We start from the raw sequence: 19674 nt of genomic DNA, 5'->3' as shown, positions 1-19674 counted from the left end.
AACAGCAGAGAACCCGTGACTTTTGGCCTTTGCCCAGAAGAAGTTTGCAAGTTGATGAAAGCACCTTATAGGTAGGACACCACCGACAGGCAGCCAGCGCGGCTGTGCCAAGGCATCCGTGCCCACCGGCATCACCCTGGGAAAATCCAACACAGGAGTAGAGGAGGCCGTGCCGGAGGCTGCGGGTGCAGGGATCCCAACGTCTGCATCCACAAAAGTTTAATTCTTAAGGTGTTTCTCAGCTGCTTCCAAGAGACCATTCCATCACTGCGGTGACACTGTGATCAACCAGCTTGACTGACCGAAACGGCTGCACATCTAGCAGCCATAAAAACTTGCAGACTACGTTATTCCACATTTTGCCCAAAAGAAGAGGAGAGATTTAACAATACAAAGTCATCTAAATCACAGCCTTAATTGTACTGGCACTTAAAAAAAAAGGAAACAACAACAACAACAATTTCAGGCTTTCGTGTTATTTTTAGACACTACATTCTTCTCCATATTGTAGTAAAATTAAAAGTAGAAATCTTTGGATGCAGCAAGGAGAATGAGGAAGCTTGCCAAATTTTGGGGAATCAACAATTAATATAATAGCAATTAATTCAGAAGAGTAACTACATGACACTGTAGGGTTCCCTGTGTATTCTGTCCCAGTGATTGCTTAAAAAATTTGTTAGGCAAAGAAAGAAAATAAAAATGTTCTTTGTTTATTTTTTTTCTAAATTACCAGCATCACAAGCTCATGCTGGTATTTGAAAGTCAGTCTGGGCTCTCCCTAGTTATACATCCTTATTATCATAAACACTCCACAATTGGAAATTACTTTTTGTGATGCTTACGCCAAAAAGAAAATAGCTGTATTGCATCTGCAGAACCAAAAGTAGTAAAATGTAATAAACATTCATCTTTGTCAGTGGCTCTGCAAACCAATCTGTTTGGCACGCAGGTGCCATTTTTACACAGTTGCTTTATTACTACATAATTATTGATGGATCAGCCAAGCGCTCTCTCAAGGAAGACGGTTCTTAAAAACGACCTTGTTAAAAGTTTAAGTGTAAACCTTACGATAAAAAACAGCAGCTAGATTTCATCTGATATAAACTTTTAAAGGGGGGGGGGGAATTGGAGGGACAATTTCAAGAAATGCTACATTTGAGGCAGGCATGAAATTGAAGCAGACAAGAAACTTTACTGTGATAGAAAAAGAGAATTGGGGACATCTGTACTGAGAATAAGTTGTAAGTAGCAGGAGGAATTATCAATCTAGCGATGTGCCAGCTCTCTGCATTTCAATCGCTTCACAAGCCATACCATAAAAATTGCTTGCAATGAAAGGAGTATGAAGAATTCCTAGATTTTATTGCTCCCAGTGATATTCTACCCAGTTTGTGTGTGTACACCGATTGTATCCTTTCAAGTACAACACTGTTTCGTATTAGTACCTGTTTAAATTACTTGCCCACAAACATCGTTCCACATTCAAAATGCCTCACTATTAAAATTTCTGTTTCAGTCAAAGTACTTTAAGAGTTTTTATCAAGCTTTCAAAGGCAAGAAAGTTTCATGTGAGCTTTCTGAAAGTCGAGATAAAGCAATAAACTTTTAAATTTAAAGAAGGCTTTTTCAGGAGAGAATTCGGCGTACCTTTTTGAATTCCCTCCCCGCCTTGTTAAACCAAACTTCTTCATTGCTCGCAGATTTCTAAGTGTTGCATTTCTGGAGCTGAACTTCAAGATCAACCTTACTCCCAGTACAAAGACCCTGCATATAAAATTAACTCGGGCAACAGCATCTCTGAAATTGCCCATTCCAGTTCACCGATGGATTGTAAAACCTTTCCAGCACTGATATCTCAGCACAAGCACGAACGCCGCTCTCAGCCTCTAAAATACACGTTCTTTGCTGCTGCAGTGACACGGTCCGAAGCGCTCCTCCGACCCCAGCTGAACTGGGGGAGCTGGTTTCTGCTGTCCTTGACTCACCCCCGCGCCCCGTCCCACCTGATGCCGGCCAAGGCGTCGCTCCCTAACACACAGCTGTCAAAGTGACCCTGTTATTAAAAACGGCTGCAGGAACCTGTGACATTTTTGACAGACCCAGGCGAGGGAGGCAACTACACATGGAGTAACGCCAGCAGAGAGGAGGGGGATGAGCCAGTAAAGCAAGACGCTTAACCTCGGCCAGCAGCGCTCGCAACGTCGCATCCCGACACACTCGCTCCACGTTAAAACCGGAGGCCAAATTCAACCCATGTAAAACAGGGATTTTATCTTTGCTCTTGGGGAAGAACTTGGCCCAGGAGCTTTGTGTTAGTTCTGCAGCAGCTACAGAGCCATGAGGCATGGTGGTAGCATGGAAAGCAGGACTCCCACTAAGTGGAAAAACTCTGGCTTGAAGTGCAAAGAGAGACTTTAGGGAAAAGCAACTTCCCACTGAAGTATGTTTTATTTAATGAAAAACTTTGACAGAATACAATACCACCACCGGTGACACAATTTCATGTTGATACGGATGTTGCTGCATTTCGATACATGACTTCTATAGTAATGTGGATTTCCACTTTTTACCGTTAGCAGGAAATTGGTAAAGGCCATTAAACGTAACTTCCAAAATCAGTCATTTGCCTTGCTCTTATGTAAGTGTTAACAATTTGGTCACAGAGCACTGTTTTACTTCCTTCCCATCTCTGAGTACACAGTGGCTTCGCCACCGTAACTAAATCAAACACGGCATTCAGGTAGTGAATTTGCTGAAAAATGGTATCCCTTCCACCCACTGTACAGCTGTTTACTTCTGGCTTCTGCATTTATACCCATCTCAAGAGCCTTGTTTCTTGGTCTGAATTTCTTTCCAGGTACTACTTAACAGCATTATTTACTCTCTCTCATTTCATATTTATTCCCTTATTTCTGCTACCCAGTTGTAAATATCCAGGTCTTTCATCACAGAAAACAACTTCTACAATCTTAGGTGTACACATACATTTCAATATGAAAGCTGAGCCTTACCTTAAACTGCTGACTTTAAAAGTAAAAGAAAGTATTTTCTGCTTCCTTTTAGCAAAACTTGGCTGCAAAAAATCCCTAGAGTCAATCCTTTGCAATTCCCCCCCTAATTTGCAACTCCCCCTCCCCACGCAGCCTGCCAGCATCTCCTCATCTGGCCGCTTCAGACACTCTTGACCCAATACAGTCTACACAATCCTAGATAAAAGATCACGATTTTTGTTATTAATAACCAACCCAAGCTGGTCTTATCTGCCAGTTTCTATGCCTTTGCACCACTGTAATTAATGAACACCAAAAACTCTAAATGCAATTTTATCAGCCCTACCGAATGCATTCTGGTGGCTGAGTATGAAAAAAAATTAAATTGAAAAGCTGAAGACTACAGTAGCCTCATGTTGCCAGGTCACTCTGATTCCAGGTCAAAGAAGACTATATTTGGCTGCTTTGATTATAATTGCTTACAGGATAAAAAATAAATAGCAATTATCTCATTGTCACACTAAAGACCTAATAAATGAACCAATCCTAAAGTAACATTGAAAAACAAATTATTTCAAAAGCAATCAGGAGTAGTAAAATTCAGTTTCCAAAATTGTTTTTAATTGCCAACAGTGTCAACATTAATATTATTCCTCTATTGTATAATACATCCATTTTAGCTATGAAAGCATTTAGCAAACCGAAAATGTCAAACTACAATTATACATGGCTAAACTCATGACTGTTTTCATCAACAGTCTGTAGTGCCATATCTGAAATCCCTAATTACAAGGGTCATCTACGCAAGTCACAGTCCAACCCGTGCATACGCATGTTTATCTTGACTACTATGACAGTCCCGCAGATCTCAGACCAACAAACAAAACAGATGAAGTGTGTAGGGGTGTGATGAAGTTAATCCTTAAGAGGATATAGAAATTCATTTTTCAAACTAAATTCAAAGCTACTGAACAAAAGCAAAACAACAAACAGCTACACAAAAATATTAAAACCTTGCAAAAACAGCACTCCATTTAAAGGGTTTGCTTTGGTGCATTTTCAGTTTGCAGGTATTGCCTTTACCAGCTGAACCTGTACCACCAGAAAATAAAGTACTTCAGCTTTTTTAGAAGATGCAAGATAAACGCAAAGTGGTCAGGATCCACCACAGCACTGCCCATGGATTTATTACCCATCATATTAAACTCAGAGTAGCTAAGCCTTGCAAATCTCTCTGCGTTGCATTTCCTTCTTCCAAGGGCACGTTTTGTGGCTCCTTGACCTAGGTTAATAAGTCTTTATTCTCAATAACAACTGAGACCATGAAGCCTCCCTGAACTGAACCCAGGCCTCCACTCCTGACATTTCAGATGCCGTGATGAATTGTTCAAATAACATCCTCCTGAGCAGGCAGCTTTCCATGCGACTTTAACGTCCTCTCTGTAGCCTCCACGCATTTCACCTTCTGCAATTCTCTAATGAACAATTTCAGTTTTCAGTGAGTTTTTTAGTGAAAGACTTTTCTTCCTTTTTGGCAGAAGGGCAGGGCAGGAATGTCCGTTTCTTCTGCAAACTGGCCACCTAACCAAATAACAGTGAGCATTAACGGGCTCAAATTCTGGCAGGTGCAGAAAAGGAAATATCATATAATTCTCATACTAGCAGGGAGTTAAGGTTTTTTAGCCAGGTTTCCTGTGTGCCTGTAGGTGTCTGTGTCGTCACCCCCCAACACCACCACCCCCAGTCTTGTTTTAACCCGCAGCCTATTTCAACCAAGACTTAGGAGCGGGGCAGTGATCCCCGAGATGGTTACCCTTCCACAGGTTCCCTGAGAATCGGCCCCCAGAAAGACAGGAGCAATAATAAATGCCCCTGAAAGTATCTCCCATGCTGAGAACCAGCATCTTTTCAGATGGTAGGGAGTGCAGACAGGAGAAAACCTTGAAAGGAGGTCCCAAAAGAAAGAAAACCTTAGATTGGTGCCTACAAATGCCGAGGCATCAAAGTCAACCACGAAACACAACCCTCCCTTAGTATTTGGGGAATGACTGTTTTTGTAATTCTACTATTTAGGCATGGGAAAAGCACCATTCCTAAAGCCCCAGCTGAGCTTCTCCTCTTCTCCCTGCTTGCCCAGCTCTATGCTCCTGGACATTTCCACCTCCTTAAGCCTAAGACTAAGCCTAGGCAGAGCAGATGACAGCAGACCTGGACTTCCCCTCAACACGAGGGAAAACAATGCATAAAAATCTGCTGGGGCTGATGGCTTCTCTTTGCTCCATCAAAAAGCAGTGCCAATGCAGCAACACACACACGTCAAATATCAACATGCAGAATGACACACCAGAGCCCCCGTCCGGCACATTTACCCTCTTCTCCCAGTCTGTGTCTCCGAACCAGAGAAACAGCCCTGCTGCCACCTCCTTCTCCAAAGAGCCTGCAGCCAGCAGACGGCTGAAGCAGCAAGAGAAGAAAAAGCGGCTTTTTTGCCTTTTTCTCCTCAAAGCAAGGAAGGATAAGGCCTTAAGCAGCAGGTGAGCCTTCTCATCAAAGAGCAATGCAGGGCTTTGACGCTACTCAAATTGAAAATAAAACTGATTTTCCATCATGCTTTTATTGGAAGAATTCAAGACAGAAAAGACATGTTGCCCACTGAGCAGTTGGGATGAGGCTGGAGTCAGGCAAAAAAAAAATAAAAATACAAGCCTGGAAAAGCTTTCAAGATTTTAAAACATCTCCCATTCCAAACCAGAATTTTATGAAGCAAAAAATAAGAAAGAAGGAGAATAGAGAAGGGCATAATGAGACTTCCTCCCCTGAAACAGTTGGGATAACAGGACAGCCAGGCTGGTTAGCCAGGGGCTAAGGGCATTCATTCACATGGGATGTGGCCAAGTAAGGTTTAAGAGATGGGTCTGCTTCTTTCGGCTCAGGAACCCGAACCCCACTCTCCAGTACATTCTCCCAACCACAGCATCCACTACTCCGGGGCAGTTCTTTTTGATCAAGACTTCTGACAAAAACGACACACATTTTCCTATAAGGAATATCTGTATTGATAAACCAATCCTTTGGAAAATTCCTTAAACATCCACAAATGTTCTAAAAATGTGTTCAAATGATTCAGCTTATGTTTTCACTCAAATTTTTCTCCTTGATGGCTCTAACAAACTGCAGGTTTCTCTCCAAAACTCCTCTCTAGATCTGTTTGGAAATCTTTCAGCCAAACTATATGATTAGTTTTCATCCCCTAACCTTCCTAGTTACTCACGGCATGAATATGGAATGAATTTATAGCATTCCTATCGTTTAATGAAATGCAAAGATCCTGCATGAAAAAACGTGTACACAGATTTTGGAGTAACACATGCACACGCAATACTTGTGTGTGAGTGACATACACAGTCGAGTAAGAGAATCATGTCATCTGTAATTCATACCCAAGACTTCAGGTATCAAACAACTGCATTCAAAGCAGCTGGTGGTCTCCTATTACCATGCTGGCTGCAGCAAGCTCTTCACATCTCATTAAAAGCATAATGAAGGCTCAATCAGGGACACAGTCTATCAAGACTGCCAAACATAGGCACATAGAGGCTAGATTAGAAAGATTAGCTTGTACCAAGGTTTTTATTGCTTGGATCTCAAAATTGGGAAGGAGCTAGTCCTGCCACAGAAAACATTTTCCAATGAACAAATGGCACACAGAGACAAAGATCAAACCCTCAGAGTGCTCAGAAGGCATCACACAAGGAAGGTGGCACCAAGCAGGTCACACACGCTGCTCATTTCCACAGGTGGGGCTTAAAACCACCAAAACAACTGCAGCATTGAAGCCAGAGCCAGAAGAGCAATCAGGATGGGGACACACATGCTTTGCACTGATGACCAAGTGTACTTTGCATATGTAACACAATTAGTGCTAAACTCAGCAGCTTTATTTCCCATGTATGCAGTAATTATGATTTAATAGGGCTTCAAAATGTTCTCTCTAATTACTGATTATATCTTTTTGTATACTTTTATATGAACGTATACATTTATATATTTTCAAACAGTTGGCACTGATGTACTCAGACAAAATCTGAGGAAGAAAGGATGCTAGAAGAAGAAACCGGCACACAGAGGAGGTCAACACCCCTCCATCGATGGAGCAGCAATGGCGAGAGCAGAGAGCCTGCCCCCCGCCACACCGCAATCCGAGCTGGGATCCCCGATGGGGCAAACAACTCTCCTTGGCACACACGGCCGCCGACAGCCATCCGCCAACCGTTTTCAGCCTGCGGGCCCTTTAGCATCCTCCCGCGGCAGCTCAGACCCTGCTAGAAATGTCATGTTTCTGCAAACTTCCCTGCCCGCAGTGCTGCCGGCACCAGTCTGCTGCCAAAAAAAAAAAGGGGGGGGATCACACACACATGCATTTTTCCTCGCTGGGTGAGGGAACTGAGTCTGCTCACGGAGGGATCGGGGAAGCCCCAAGGCCAGGACAAAGCATGAAGTGGGAGCTGGCAGCTGCAGGCGATGAAATCCAGAGGAAAAGAGTAAGAAAGACCCTGGAGGATGAGCTCATCCCAGTCTTGTATAACGTCATCTTTAGCCACTTTTCATATCCTCCTTGAGTAAGAAGTTGAAAAGCGCTCGTACACAGGGACGACAACTATTCGATCAATGAACACTGTCTGCATGGGGTCTTTAACACCCACAGAAATCAATGGCAACATCTTTCAACCTCAGCCCAAGCCAGATTATGCCTGCAGCAGTAATGGAGGCATAAACACAAGGAGCAATAAATGAGCAAACTATTAATTGTGAACAAGCGCAAAACCTTTCTCATGTATTCTTGGTGAAATTAGCAGCGAATGCAGTTACCTGGGTGCCTAAGCAAGCACAAGATGGTACACGCACGGTGATTTCTCACTGCAAAAGCCGCTTACTTTCATGAGGACGTGCAGGAGCGTGTTACCACCCACTTCACATACATTATTTGAAACTACTGCCCGAAACGACTGCATGTGAATTTTGATTCAAAACAAAAACTAAATCAGGTCTCAAACACCACCTAGATTACAAAGAGGAAGTTATATCAAGTCAGTCAGTAACCTAAACCCTGTATTTTACCTTTATCTCTGTTATTATCAGACCTTCCTCACTTTTAGCCCTGGCCAGAATTAAGTTTACAACTTTTGATTTATGTGGCAAGAAGAAATGAACTGGCAGTGTACAGCCTAGCAGCATCACATGGGATGGACAGGGTGACAGCCAGCAAATGGACAGAAACACCAAGATGATAAATTTTTTGAAGTGGTATAAAAGGGACATAAAAATAAATTGCAAAGGGAAATTTTACACCGAAGAGTGTTATTTCTTGAGAACAAAGCCCGTGATATTTGACTGTGGCAGTCTCCTAAAGGAAACGGTGCCCTGTTTTGAGGAACTGCAGAATCGGAAAGAGCACGTAGAGCATGGAGAGGATGCTGGGATGCTGCACAGCCAGGAAAATGGACAGACTGATGTACTCGTCTCCATCTCTGAAACTCAGATTTCACTATAAAGCACTTTTATCATGAAGAATAAGAAAGAAGCAGTCTGCAAAGACTTAAATGTCTCTGCAAATTAATACACTTTGTAGGAAAAAAACAGTCCAATGTAGTGTTTATTCTAAGCACTTTACTGCCTCAGACTCATTAACCCAGTACTTTACATGCCGTCTTTGTAATGCAAATTTGCTAAAATACTATGCTTTCCATAAAACATTCATATAGACAGGCTCACACTGCTCAAATACCAATTGTAAGCGGACCAAAAATACACTAAATTTTTCCTAATACTTGGGCTCTGCACCTAAGTCTTATCTGCATAAGCAGTTTGTGAGAAACCTTCTGCTGTTGCTGCAGCCACCATAGCACAAAGGTGGAAGATTTCCCAAAGCAGCTGATGTAGGCAATTATAAACTGAATTACCACATGCAAAAGCCAAATGAAAAGACTTCGCAGAAGGTACCTACAGCAGAGTTATTTTTGAGGAAGAGAGATCATTACAGAGAGGAGAGCAGAGGAGATACCCTGCGTTTAAGGAGGCCAAACATTGCACATACTGCACCTCCTTGCTGAGCTCCTATTTAATAGCCACCTGCCCAACCACACAGTGTATCACCATGAGGGTTCGCTAGGAATCCTCACCAGGTAGCACCAGGGATGCTGTTTCCAACCACTTGCACTGACCAGACGTAATACACCCATCCAACAACACGTGGAACCCAGCAGGAGATACAAAATCATCCTGACTAAGGTCTCCAGCCCAACCTGACCCAGATGGTCCACACAGTGGAAGACGACTCAGGGTTGGAGAGGGCTGAAGGAAGGGAAAGGTTCCTGGTTTATGACTTACACAGCTGTGGAGAAGAATCAAAACATCACCTTAAGGGTGCAATGTTATGATGACTCTCTCCCTTCTCCAATGGACTTTCTATGTTCATGTTGGAACATGAAATACCATAGCAAACCTATGGCCAGCTGAGAGTCACAATACAAATTGCACTGAACTAATTCAAATACACAGGATAAATTCAGAAAATTTTATGATCTTTCCCTCTTCCCTCCACAGGTGCCAACTACTTTTGTTTCAAGACGATCTATAATTGTGCCATCTCAGATTAAACTCTGAGCAACTTCTCTCATCCTGTATTTAGTTTTGAAAACTGACATTTCTTTTTCAGACACGAAGAAGGGCCCAGAAACCTGGAAATTGTCTAATTTTTACAGCTATACCAGTCGGCCTGATAGAAGAAGATACTACCTCCAGGTACAAACTTTTCCCAGAGCTATCAGGCAGAATTCAAGACATCCTTGGCTGAGGTGACCAAAACATCTACACTGGTTTTCATCAGGGTTCAGAGCTAAGATGCACCAGTGACCAACGCGAGGCATCTTAACAAGAGGTTTTCTTTATCCTGCATCGTAACATGCCAACTGCAAGCCAAGTGTATTTCCCAGCCTGTCGGCTAGACCTGGCTCCCAGTCATCGAAAACACATTGAGTCTCTGCTACTGCTCCTGAACCCAGATGACTTCCCGAAGGAAAGCAGATCCTCAGGGGGTGACGCGCACCGCGATGCGCCCACACCATGCAAGCACCACGTGGCAAGGGCTCGGAGGCTGGGAACTGCCCCAGCACCACTACCCCGCAGTACAGACAAAAACAAAGTGAATCTGACTTCACATGAAACTTTTAAATGTTCATATGAAACTTAATAAATTAGCAGAGTCACTGGGCGGGGGCGGGGGGGGTGGAGTTTGGGGCAGGATCTACAGTCAAAATAAAACCAAAACAGTAACGTGGCATATGAGCTTCACAAGATGTTAAGAAAATAAGTACTTGTTCAAACACCCGCAATGGTTTCTCGGATGCATTAAAAGAGAACGAACATACTGAAACCTATTTGGTTTTGAAATTCAGTTCATTTGGCACATCCTCCACTTTTGAAAGAACACAAACAGCAAATGCAGGCAAGCCACAGCATGAGCAGCCATGCGCTCTCCTGCCCACCTGCCTGAAGCCTGACTCAGAGGAACGTACCTGGCTATACCAGCTTAGTCTCATCTTTAAACTCAGTCCTCAGCCTGTCCATTAGAATGGTCAATAGCAATGCCAGCTGTGAAACGTCCATCACTAGGAACTCATTTTTACAGGTCATTGGCTAGCCAGACAACAACAGCTTCTAGCCATTACTGACCTCTCTTCAACATGAACCGCTGATTTCCAGGAGAAAGACGAGCCACGAGCCATCCATTTTCTTAATTGTAATTAAAACAAACTCAAAACCACTCGACTGTTTCTATATGATTTCATTTGTACAAAATATAAACGTGCAATCATCTTGCTACATTTCTGGAACGCAAACACTAACATAATAAGAATCTGAAAGCATTCGGTTCATCTATTGAGGCAGGGAGCACCTTGTAGTAAGTAGGTGCTGTTGAACAGAAATTAACATCAGAGCAGTTTGGATAACAAAATGTTCTGCTGCATCAACCCCCAACTAAGCTGACAAAACAGATTCAGATAGGTGTGTCTCATGATGGAAAAATTAACTGTGATAAAGAAAAGAATAAGATGTCCTCTAGATATGTTCCATTCTCAGAGACATTAAGATGCAAAAGGAATTTAAAAAAATGCCATCTCCATAACGCTCAAGCACACATAAGAAAAAGCAAACAAACCTGCCTAGACAACTGGCTGTTTGCAATACTGTCTGCTTTAATGGCTCTAGCAAAATTGGCTTCCTTAGTTGATCGGTCCTGCTCCCACTGTACTATACAGAGCTATATGATGCAGGTAGATGTGGGGGTTTTAAGAGAAGTGGAGCAAAACCACCAGAACACACACCAAAGTCTGCGTCAAAGAAAAAAGCATACAAGCAGTTATTTCCTCTTACAAACGTCTTAAATATTTGCCATTTGCAAAGATTCTCAACTAGAGACACAGACTGCATCATGTTTGACTCCAGTAAAATGTCTCCTGAGAAAGTCTGCCTTGATCTAAAATTCTCATACTTGGGTTTCAATTCCCAGTCATATTTACAGGAATCTGCTTCCTCCAACTTCCTAATTGAGACTGCATGGCTTGAAATATGCCCATCAGCTATCATATGGCTGCAAATCTACTCAACTAAGAGATACACATTCTCAGGCATCAGAAAATAATTAGGCATTCCAGATTTTCCCGCAGCTTCCTGAGGAGCAGATGCCAATGACCAACATCAACAACCAAGACCACTGGTCCCATCCAGCCCCACAGCTCCTGTACCTTGAAATTACAGTGATTCATGGAATTGCTACCACTGTAACCATCAAGATACATGGAAATTACACAATAAACCCACAACTGGCTGCATGTGTCCAGTTTCCACTCTGAGCTGAACTGATCTCCTACTCACCAGGCTCTCGGTCCTTAGTGGATATGCATTCTTTTATGGACTCTGTTATGCCAAGACTAGCTGCAGTGGGGAGTGGGCCAAGCAAGGATTCCAGTGCGGGTGGTCTTACAAGAGCTTCATTTCCATTTTTGCATTCCCCATCTTCATTTTTTTTGACTCTATCCTTCTCATGAAGTTCATTATAAAAGTCCTTGTTTAAGTGATTAGCAGCTGCTTCCAGTTCCTCATCTTCTGCCTCCTCCTCTCCAAGTATGCTAGAGGTATTATCTTCTATAGAATCTGTAAGGGGAAAAAAACCCAAGAGATCACTGCATGCCATCTGTCACAGAAACTAAATAAATAGAGGCGCTCACTTAAAGAATAAAAATCTTTAGAAAGAAATACACATTATTTTAGTACAGTGTATGAATACATGGAGTTTCCAGATGCTCTTCAAATTCATTACCTTGGCTATTAAAATGTATTTTTGTGAATACAGTCATCATTTAAAATAGAAGTATTGTGTTATCAAATTATGGCAGGTAAAAGGGCTTTGTGAGAGAAGCCGGCTACTTATTGGTATAATTACAAATTAGAAATAGCCAGTTCAACCTGCACAAAGCCCTTCCATATTGCTTAGTCAACCGGGGGATTTGGTGACAGAAGAGTCTAGATACTGGTCCACTGCACTTTCAGTGATGAAAAGGAACACTCTCAGGTACCACTGCCAAGTTTATACTGCACCAGGAAAGAAAAACAACTGAAATCATTAATGAACTGTCATTGTGATGAACAATGTAGTTGTTTTGAAGACTGATATATGAACCAACTAATTGGCTGAGAGAACCCCAACACAATAGAGATCTTGTACTACAGAAGCATATTTAAAGAATCACAGAATCATTTAGGTTGGAAAGGACCTTTAAGGTCATCGAGTCCAACCGTTAGTATGATCATATTTATCACAATAAAGTTCATACACCTGAGACTGCCTGCAGGATCTGAGCCAGTTATTATTTAAGTAGTCACAAGACTTTACAGACTTACCATCTTTAGTGAAATTTGCAAATACGCCTTTTGCTTTCGGTCTACTGTTTTCTAATTCAATCTCTATTTCATCTTGATAGCTCGATATTTCACCTGTGGTGATGAAATAAAAATAAAACTCAGGAATCATTGATGTGATTTTGAGCAAATGAGTGATATGTTACACTAAACACAACTTATACCTTCAAAATCTTCCAGCTTTTTTGATAATGCCTTCTCAAGCTGAAATGAAAATAAACAAAATAAACATGAAATTACTAAAAGAACCCAACTTGGTACTGTTTGTGAACAGTATATAGAGACACAGAATCATACGGTACTTTAAAAGCAATAAGCACGTTTCAAATCCCAACTCAAATTACTTTGTAGTGTCAAGACAGGTAAGACAGACAAGTTTCAAGATACTGACCAACTTCAAATTGTTCTCTCACCCATCCCTGTACTTCAAAAGGAACCTTCACTACGGCAAGCTGCAAATAAAAGGCCCCATTCTTCAGCAGTCAGGCTCTATGACTGTGCCTGTAGATGTGAGCAAGCGCAAGGACAGTGCTGAAATTGCAGTGCCCGGGCCAAACGTAGCACACAGGTGATGGCAGACTGAACTACTGACCTACAGCACCTGGTAGGCTCTTGAGAACATCATAAACACGCCTACAGACCTTTAAATGACAGCATATTTAGAACAGTAAAAACAAAAACCCTAAAAACTAATAATGTAAGAATCAGCAATGACACTAGTAAAATCTTCTCCTCTGGTGCCAGCTTGAGCTCATGCTTTGTAAAGAAATTAAGCCACATGAGAAACTAATCTCTGTGGAAGCAGGTGTTGTGCCACACAAAAAAACAGCAGTCTCATTAAAGTAATTGGGTTATTGTTTTTATATGTGTTTAAAAAAAAGTTATACGTAATGGCACTTCTCCTGATCACGGGTATCACATTAAAAACAGTGCATGGTTTCTGATCCAGTTACAAAGCTTATACCTTTGCAACCCTGATCCTTGCTAACCAGGGTGGAAGAGTGCATACAGCATATAAAAGAGAAGTGCAGACATTAGGACAGCTACTCAAGACCTCCATGGCACAAGCTCAGCTTAACTTGTCACATGAGAGCCTCCAGTTTTGTAAGGACAAAAAGATTTGATGCTTCGGTAAAAGGTCGAAGCGCAAGAAGGGAAACACATGCAGTAGGAAAGCAAGCATAAAGGAGATAACAGAGCTTAGTGTAACGGCATCAGCTTGTAAGTGGGGGAGCATCTGGGCAGAGTGGGCTGAGCCCTCATCTACCATGCAGCAGTCGCGGGCTAAGCACCAAACACTGGTAGCCTGCAAAACACAGCAGCTCAGCTGGTGCTTGTTTACTTGGCCACCCAGACATCCTGACCTGCATTAGCAAGAGCCCTGACTCTCTACTTCCCACAGCAGCTGGCTAAGATGGTAGACATACTTCAATCCCTCATCAGAGGATGTTTAAAGCTACATTTGAAGCTACATATCTGAAAGAGCACAGCTCTCTGGAGGAGTGAACAAAAACTATATAGGAGAAAAACTTCTATATATAATTGTATACATATATATTTTTTTTTTAAACTGGGAACCTATCCCTTTGCCAGTAAAACAAAAAAGTCTCCTTTAGTTAATGGGTATCATATGCACTAATTCTCACCCTTCTCCTAAGACCCTCAAAACATATGTAATTAAACCTTATCAAAGGCTGGTCAGTTAGGATTTAGTATTAACTAATTAAAAAAGGAATATACAGAGGGAGAAGAAAGGAGACAAATACAGAGAGCATCTGATTCAGAATTCACCTGCTGTATCTTCAATTTTTTTTGACCAGCTGTAAACGAAGGAGGATCACACTCTTCCTCCAAGTCAATCTTCATAAACTCATCTATGGTTAGCTGACTTGTTGGTGTATCTTCAAACTCAGTCAACCTACCAAAGCATACAGCACATTACCATAACATCTTTAAGAACTCCTTTAAAAGTAACAAAATTTGTCAAACTGCTAAGTTACAGAATAAACATGTCATCCTTAGAAACTTTGGCTCAAATACAGACTACATTAAAACTGAAGTGATACTAATTGTTTCATCTGCTGCAAAGAAAGTATCTTTTCATATAACAAATTAGCTTTTGATTTATTAGAGTATGTAACGCACTTTTGTTGATAAACAAAGACTGAACAGAAATACCACAGCTCCTACGGTCAATTAAGTATAGATTGACAAAACTAAGATGAGAAACGCAGCTCGTTCCTCCTGTCTCATTGCTTTTGTTATCAACGGCAACAACAAAACAGATTCCCAAACTAAAATATCTGCCATCATAGTTTAGGAGTATGCTAAAAAATATTCCTGATATGTTAGCATGATTAATTTATGCAAAGCAAATGTTAAAGTAACATATCTTCAGCAGACTGGAAGAGGGACAAGAAGTAATCTTCCCAGGACACGCAGAAGCACTAGTAAAATAAAGGGATCATCTGCACATTGCACAGATGGAATAGATGAATGCATGTAATTTTACAATAATACACTTTGTATTTGTTTAATGTTCACATTTTAACAGTTTCTACCTATGTGAGAGATAGGACTAGCTCCATGGGGAATTTCCATGAAAGCAGCTGAATCTTTCAAAGGAACTGAATCTTAAATGAGACCATGTTGTCATAACTTCATCCACAAATTTCAGCATTTTATACAGGTGGTTGAGAATGAGCACATCCATTTTACTGATGGAGACAGTGAGACAAAAGGTTAAGTACAAAGCCAGGTCAGGAAATGTCTGGCAGAATGCTTTTCTGACAGAAAGTGCCCTTTTAATAATATCAACATTTTCCATGGGAAAACGGCAATGATGGGTCTGCAGCTGCTTCACTGGAATATTCCCATCTTCCAGAGGAAGCAAAGCTGACAGCAGCTTCCATCTGCAAAGCTAGGAAACTAAAAACGGTGATTCAGTACTCCCAGCACAGGACCTTTCAGCATTTCTCCCCCCCTAAACACAGTCATGGTTTTCTCCTCTAGCTCCAACTGCAACAGAACTCCTTCCGAAGAAGGAAATTTTCTCTAGGACAGAAATTCAGTTTCCAACTGACTCCAGGGTCAACGCCAAGAGCACAGGGCCACGCTCTCTCCCTACATCTTCATCAGTACCTGTATTTCTTTTTTTATAAACTGAGAAGTAAGACAAGATAGCCCATACAAAGGGATGTAGGCATGCCACAACTTCAGGACACTTTTCTTGGAGACACCCTGCTCCTGGAGCACAGTCCACAGTCCATCTCATGCCATGAAATGCTGAGGGAGAGCTGGGCACCTCTACATAAAACCAACAGCAAGCAGCACGCTGAGCCCAGGCATGGCTGTGCCGGCCAGAATTAGTGCTGCTGAGGAGAAGAAAGCCTCCGAAATCTAGTCTCGCTTTTGGAGTTCAAGCATCTCCACAAAGCCCGAAATTAGGCATGTATTTGAGAGTGACTGACAGCCCCAAACCCTCCCTCAGAGTACCAGCTCCCAGCTCCCTCCTCCTCTCTTTCAGATCAAATTGGAAAGGAGAGGAGGATGCTGTTGGCAGTAGCAGCACCCAGCTTTTAATTAACAGACTAGAAATCTTTCTCAGCGTTAACGGGCTTCCAGCGTGCATTACCCACCTTCCAGGAGGGAGCCTCATCTATCAGGCTAGAGGGAAAACCTGGCTATGGCACTGTTGTTATTATTTTAAATCAGGATTCACTTAATGCCAAGCCCATGTATCATTTTAGGAGCATGGATCTTCCCAGTCACCATCATTAAACCACAGTCATCCATCTCTCCACGTATGAATCATGCACTCACGGGTAGTCTCATTTCAGCAAGACTTTTCCTCCCAACCAGCCTCGCCTTGCTAAAATACTATTCTCCTCCCACTGTAAAAAGCCAACATGCACTTTGGCAAAGACGCCCAGTTTGTTTATCCCACACTCGCTCCGAGTTTGAGATGAGCGGCCAGACCCAGAGCCCAGCCAAAACGGCAACACCTCTGGGCATGTGGAGCAATGAAGAAAATACCAGCAGCAAAACCAGTCCCTCATGAAGCAAGGCTGGGGACGAGATGACCACGCTTGGGTTTCAGCGCCCAACCCCACGCACGTCTCCTTGCGGACACCCGAGGCTCTGTCTGTCCCTCTCCTTGCCCACCGCGTAGCGTGACCAGCATCACGTACCCTGCACCCGTCAGGCGTTAGTCCACGGGTGAGCCAACGTGCCGGTTCAGCTCAAACGCCAGCTTCAGCCCTGAGCTACAACAGCAGCACGGGTCTCTCCTAAGACCTTCAGTGCATCCGCACGAGGAGGGGGCAGAGCTACGTCGTGTTTGCTGGTGGTGCTACCAAGGAGCTCAAACCCACAGCACAGCACGGTTCGACCATCCGACCCGGCCACCAGCATCCAGTCCCGTGCCCGTGCCCTCCTCTTCCTCGGTCCCGATCCAAGCAGAACGGGGCGAAGGCTGAGCAGCCGGCAGTGAGGGCTGCCAGCGTGACAGTGTCGGTACAGCCCAGTGGCAAGCCCAGATTTAGAGAAGCACATTATTTCTTCACTTCTCAACGGTCTTAACTACAAGGCTCTAACCTTCCTCTTGAAACGAAGAACCATCCATCCCTGATGGTCAGGATCACAGCTTGAGCATCATCTCTGTGGGAGAGCGAGCTGTTCACTCAACATTTTTTTCCTTTAACTTGATATAAATAAATACCTGCATTTGCCAACCACTTGCCTGCCTCAACATTTTACATTGGCTGATATCCTGTCTACATATTTTTAAACATATCTTTAATTTTATCCAGTGTTTGGACACATGCCACCAAGGCAACAAACTGATGCACGCAGCAGTCTGCACCACATGAAACAAGGTAACATTAGTTTGGCAGCTAAGAAAAACTGACGCAACCATAATTATAAGCACAATACTTTCAGGGGCGAGGGAGTGCCCTCACGAAAAAAAAAAATAGCTATGGGCTATTTTTTAAGTCCCACATAAAAATTATATCCAAGTTCATTTTGCACTTTTGTTACTCAAAAAATCTAATAAGAGTTGCCATTTCAAGTTATGCACAGAAGGAAGAAAATAAACAGATATACAAATTAAGATAATATTTCCTTGGCACAAATTCAAAAGGGCTCTAAAAATTGAAATTTGGCAGACAAGTATTTTCTATTTATAGCCGAAGCAGAGGCAACCACTACAGCTCAGGCTAAGATTTAACTTCCAGTATAAACCCTCCTCTTACAGTTTCTCACAGCAAAGTCTTTCAAGCAAATTCCTTTGGGAAGAAAAGTTGTTCCAGAGCTTGCTGTCATCTGCCCCTAACCCCAACCTTTTTTTTTTTCAAAGAAAAATTTCCATGGCTTTTATTTCATCCATTTACGGACAAAACCACACCTCGTCTTCTGATAAAGCACTTTTGTGCACAAAACAGTAAACCAATTCTGTTCACACTTAATTTAGCTCCCAATAAGGGAAAATGGGTCACTCATTTTGAAGTTACGAGCAATGTTTTTTTTTACTTTGTTTTGTTTCAGGGACACTGTCCAGTGAAGACTTATGAATCCAGTCTACAGCCAAGGCAAAAAAAAAAAAGACTCCTGTGTGCAGCTAGTTGCTCGGTTTTAATGTTTAATTGAAATTCTGCAGCAGTGGGGTGCGACAAAGCACATAAAACAACAAGGTCTTCTGGAGTCCAACTCACAATGCTTCAGGAGTCCACGTCCAAAGTCCAAGAGGGACTTCTAAGCAGAGACCATTAGGAAAAGCCATGGTGTCCTCCTACATATACACAATCAGCATCTAGCTCTAGAAAGCAGGCAGCATAAAGAAGAGGTATCTTGTGCTGGACCTCTACACAGAAGGGCTAACAAATGACAAGTTCAGAGACAGTTGTTTTTTTAAAGAGAGAACGTGAAATTTAGCCTGAGCAGTGAGCTTTTAAGTTGCCTTTTGTGAGAGGTCTTTTTAAAGTACTTAAAATATTTTATTAAAGGATTAAAAAAAGTACTAAGCTGAATATTGGCATATTGTTAGCAGAAATACATTAAAAAAACTTTATTGCAAGATAAGGTGGTGGTGGTAATTAAACTCCCCTGACTTTTTTCCCAAATTAACAATATAATTAAAACCCTAAATAATAACTTACATGATATCTACATAACCTTAACTGTCATATCAATTACAAACATCCTAGTAATAGATCAGCTGATTTGACAACTCCAACATTTGCAAACTCTGGAAAGTAAGGGATTTACCTTCATATCTTAGTGAAGTACCAAAATATTGCAGTATATTCCCACTGTTTTAACTTAACATTCATCAGTGCTGCCTGCCACTCTAAACCTGTGCACTCACTCGTAGGAGAGAAGTTCAGAATTCACACTGATGTGGCAAACCATCACTATTTTTCACACTACAAATGTAACAGTCTATTGCATCATCCTTCTCTCCCCATTTTTTTCCAAGCCATACAATGTTTATGCATGTACTATTCATGGAAGTATGTAAACACACACCCTAAAAGTGATACTTAATACAGAACATGTATCAGAAATAGTTATTAAATGCTTCCTACATGACATAAAAAAAAAAAAGTTTTCCAGTATCCACCACTATGTAAATAAACAGAAGTGTAATCTCCTTATATGTAATCACTGTACATATACACAATTTTACACAATTTATGGTTCTCAT

The 19674-nt window shown here is 42.0% G+C and overlaps 1 protein-coding gene across 3 annotated transcripts in view; it reads right to left on the bottom strand.

Moving 5' to 3' along the window:
* BRF1 (BRF1 general transcription factor IIIB subunit) overlaps nt 1–19674 on the bottom strand; it is a 174018-nt gene that overhangs the window by 58732 nt on the left and 95612 nt on the right. For all 3 annotated transcript variants that reach the window (XM_069783268.1, XM_069783269.1, XM_069783270.1), the window contains 4 exons: nt 14760–14886; nt 13133–13172; nt 12951–13043; nt 11925–12203 (listed from right to left, as the gene is read on the bottom strand). In XM_069783268.1, the coding sequence (XP_069639369.1) occupies nt 11925–12203; nt 12951–13043; nt 13133–13172; nt 14760–14886 (539 nt within the window). The remainder of the gene's footprint in view (nt 1–11924; nt 12204–12950; nt 13044–13132; nt 13173–14759; nt 14887–19674) is intronic.

Source organism: Haliaeetus albicilla, chromosome 5 (assembly GCF_947461875.1).
Source record: "Haliaeetus albicilla chromosome 5, bHalAlb1.1, whole genome shotgun sequence".
Classification (NCBI taxonomy): Eukaryota; Metazoa; Chordata; class Aves; order Accipitriformes; family Accipitridae; genus Haliaeetus; species Haliaeetus albicilla.
This window is presented reverse-complemented; position numbering and strand designations above follow the sequence as displayed.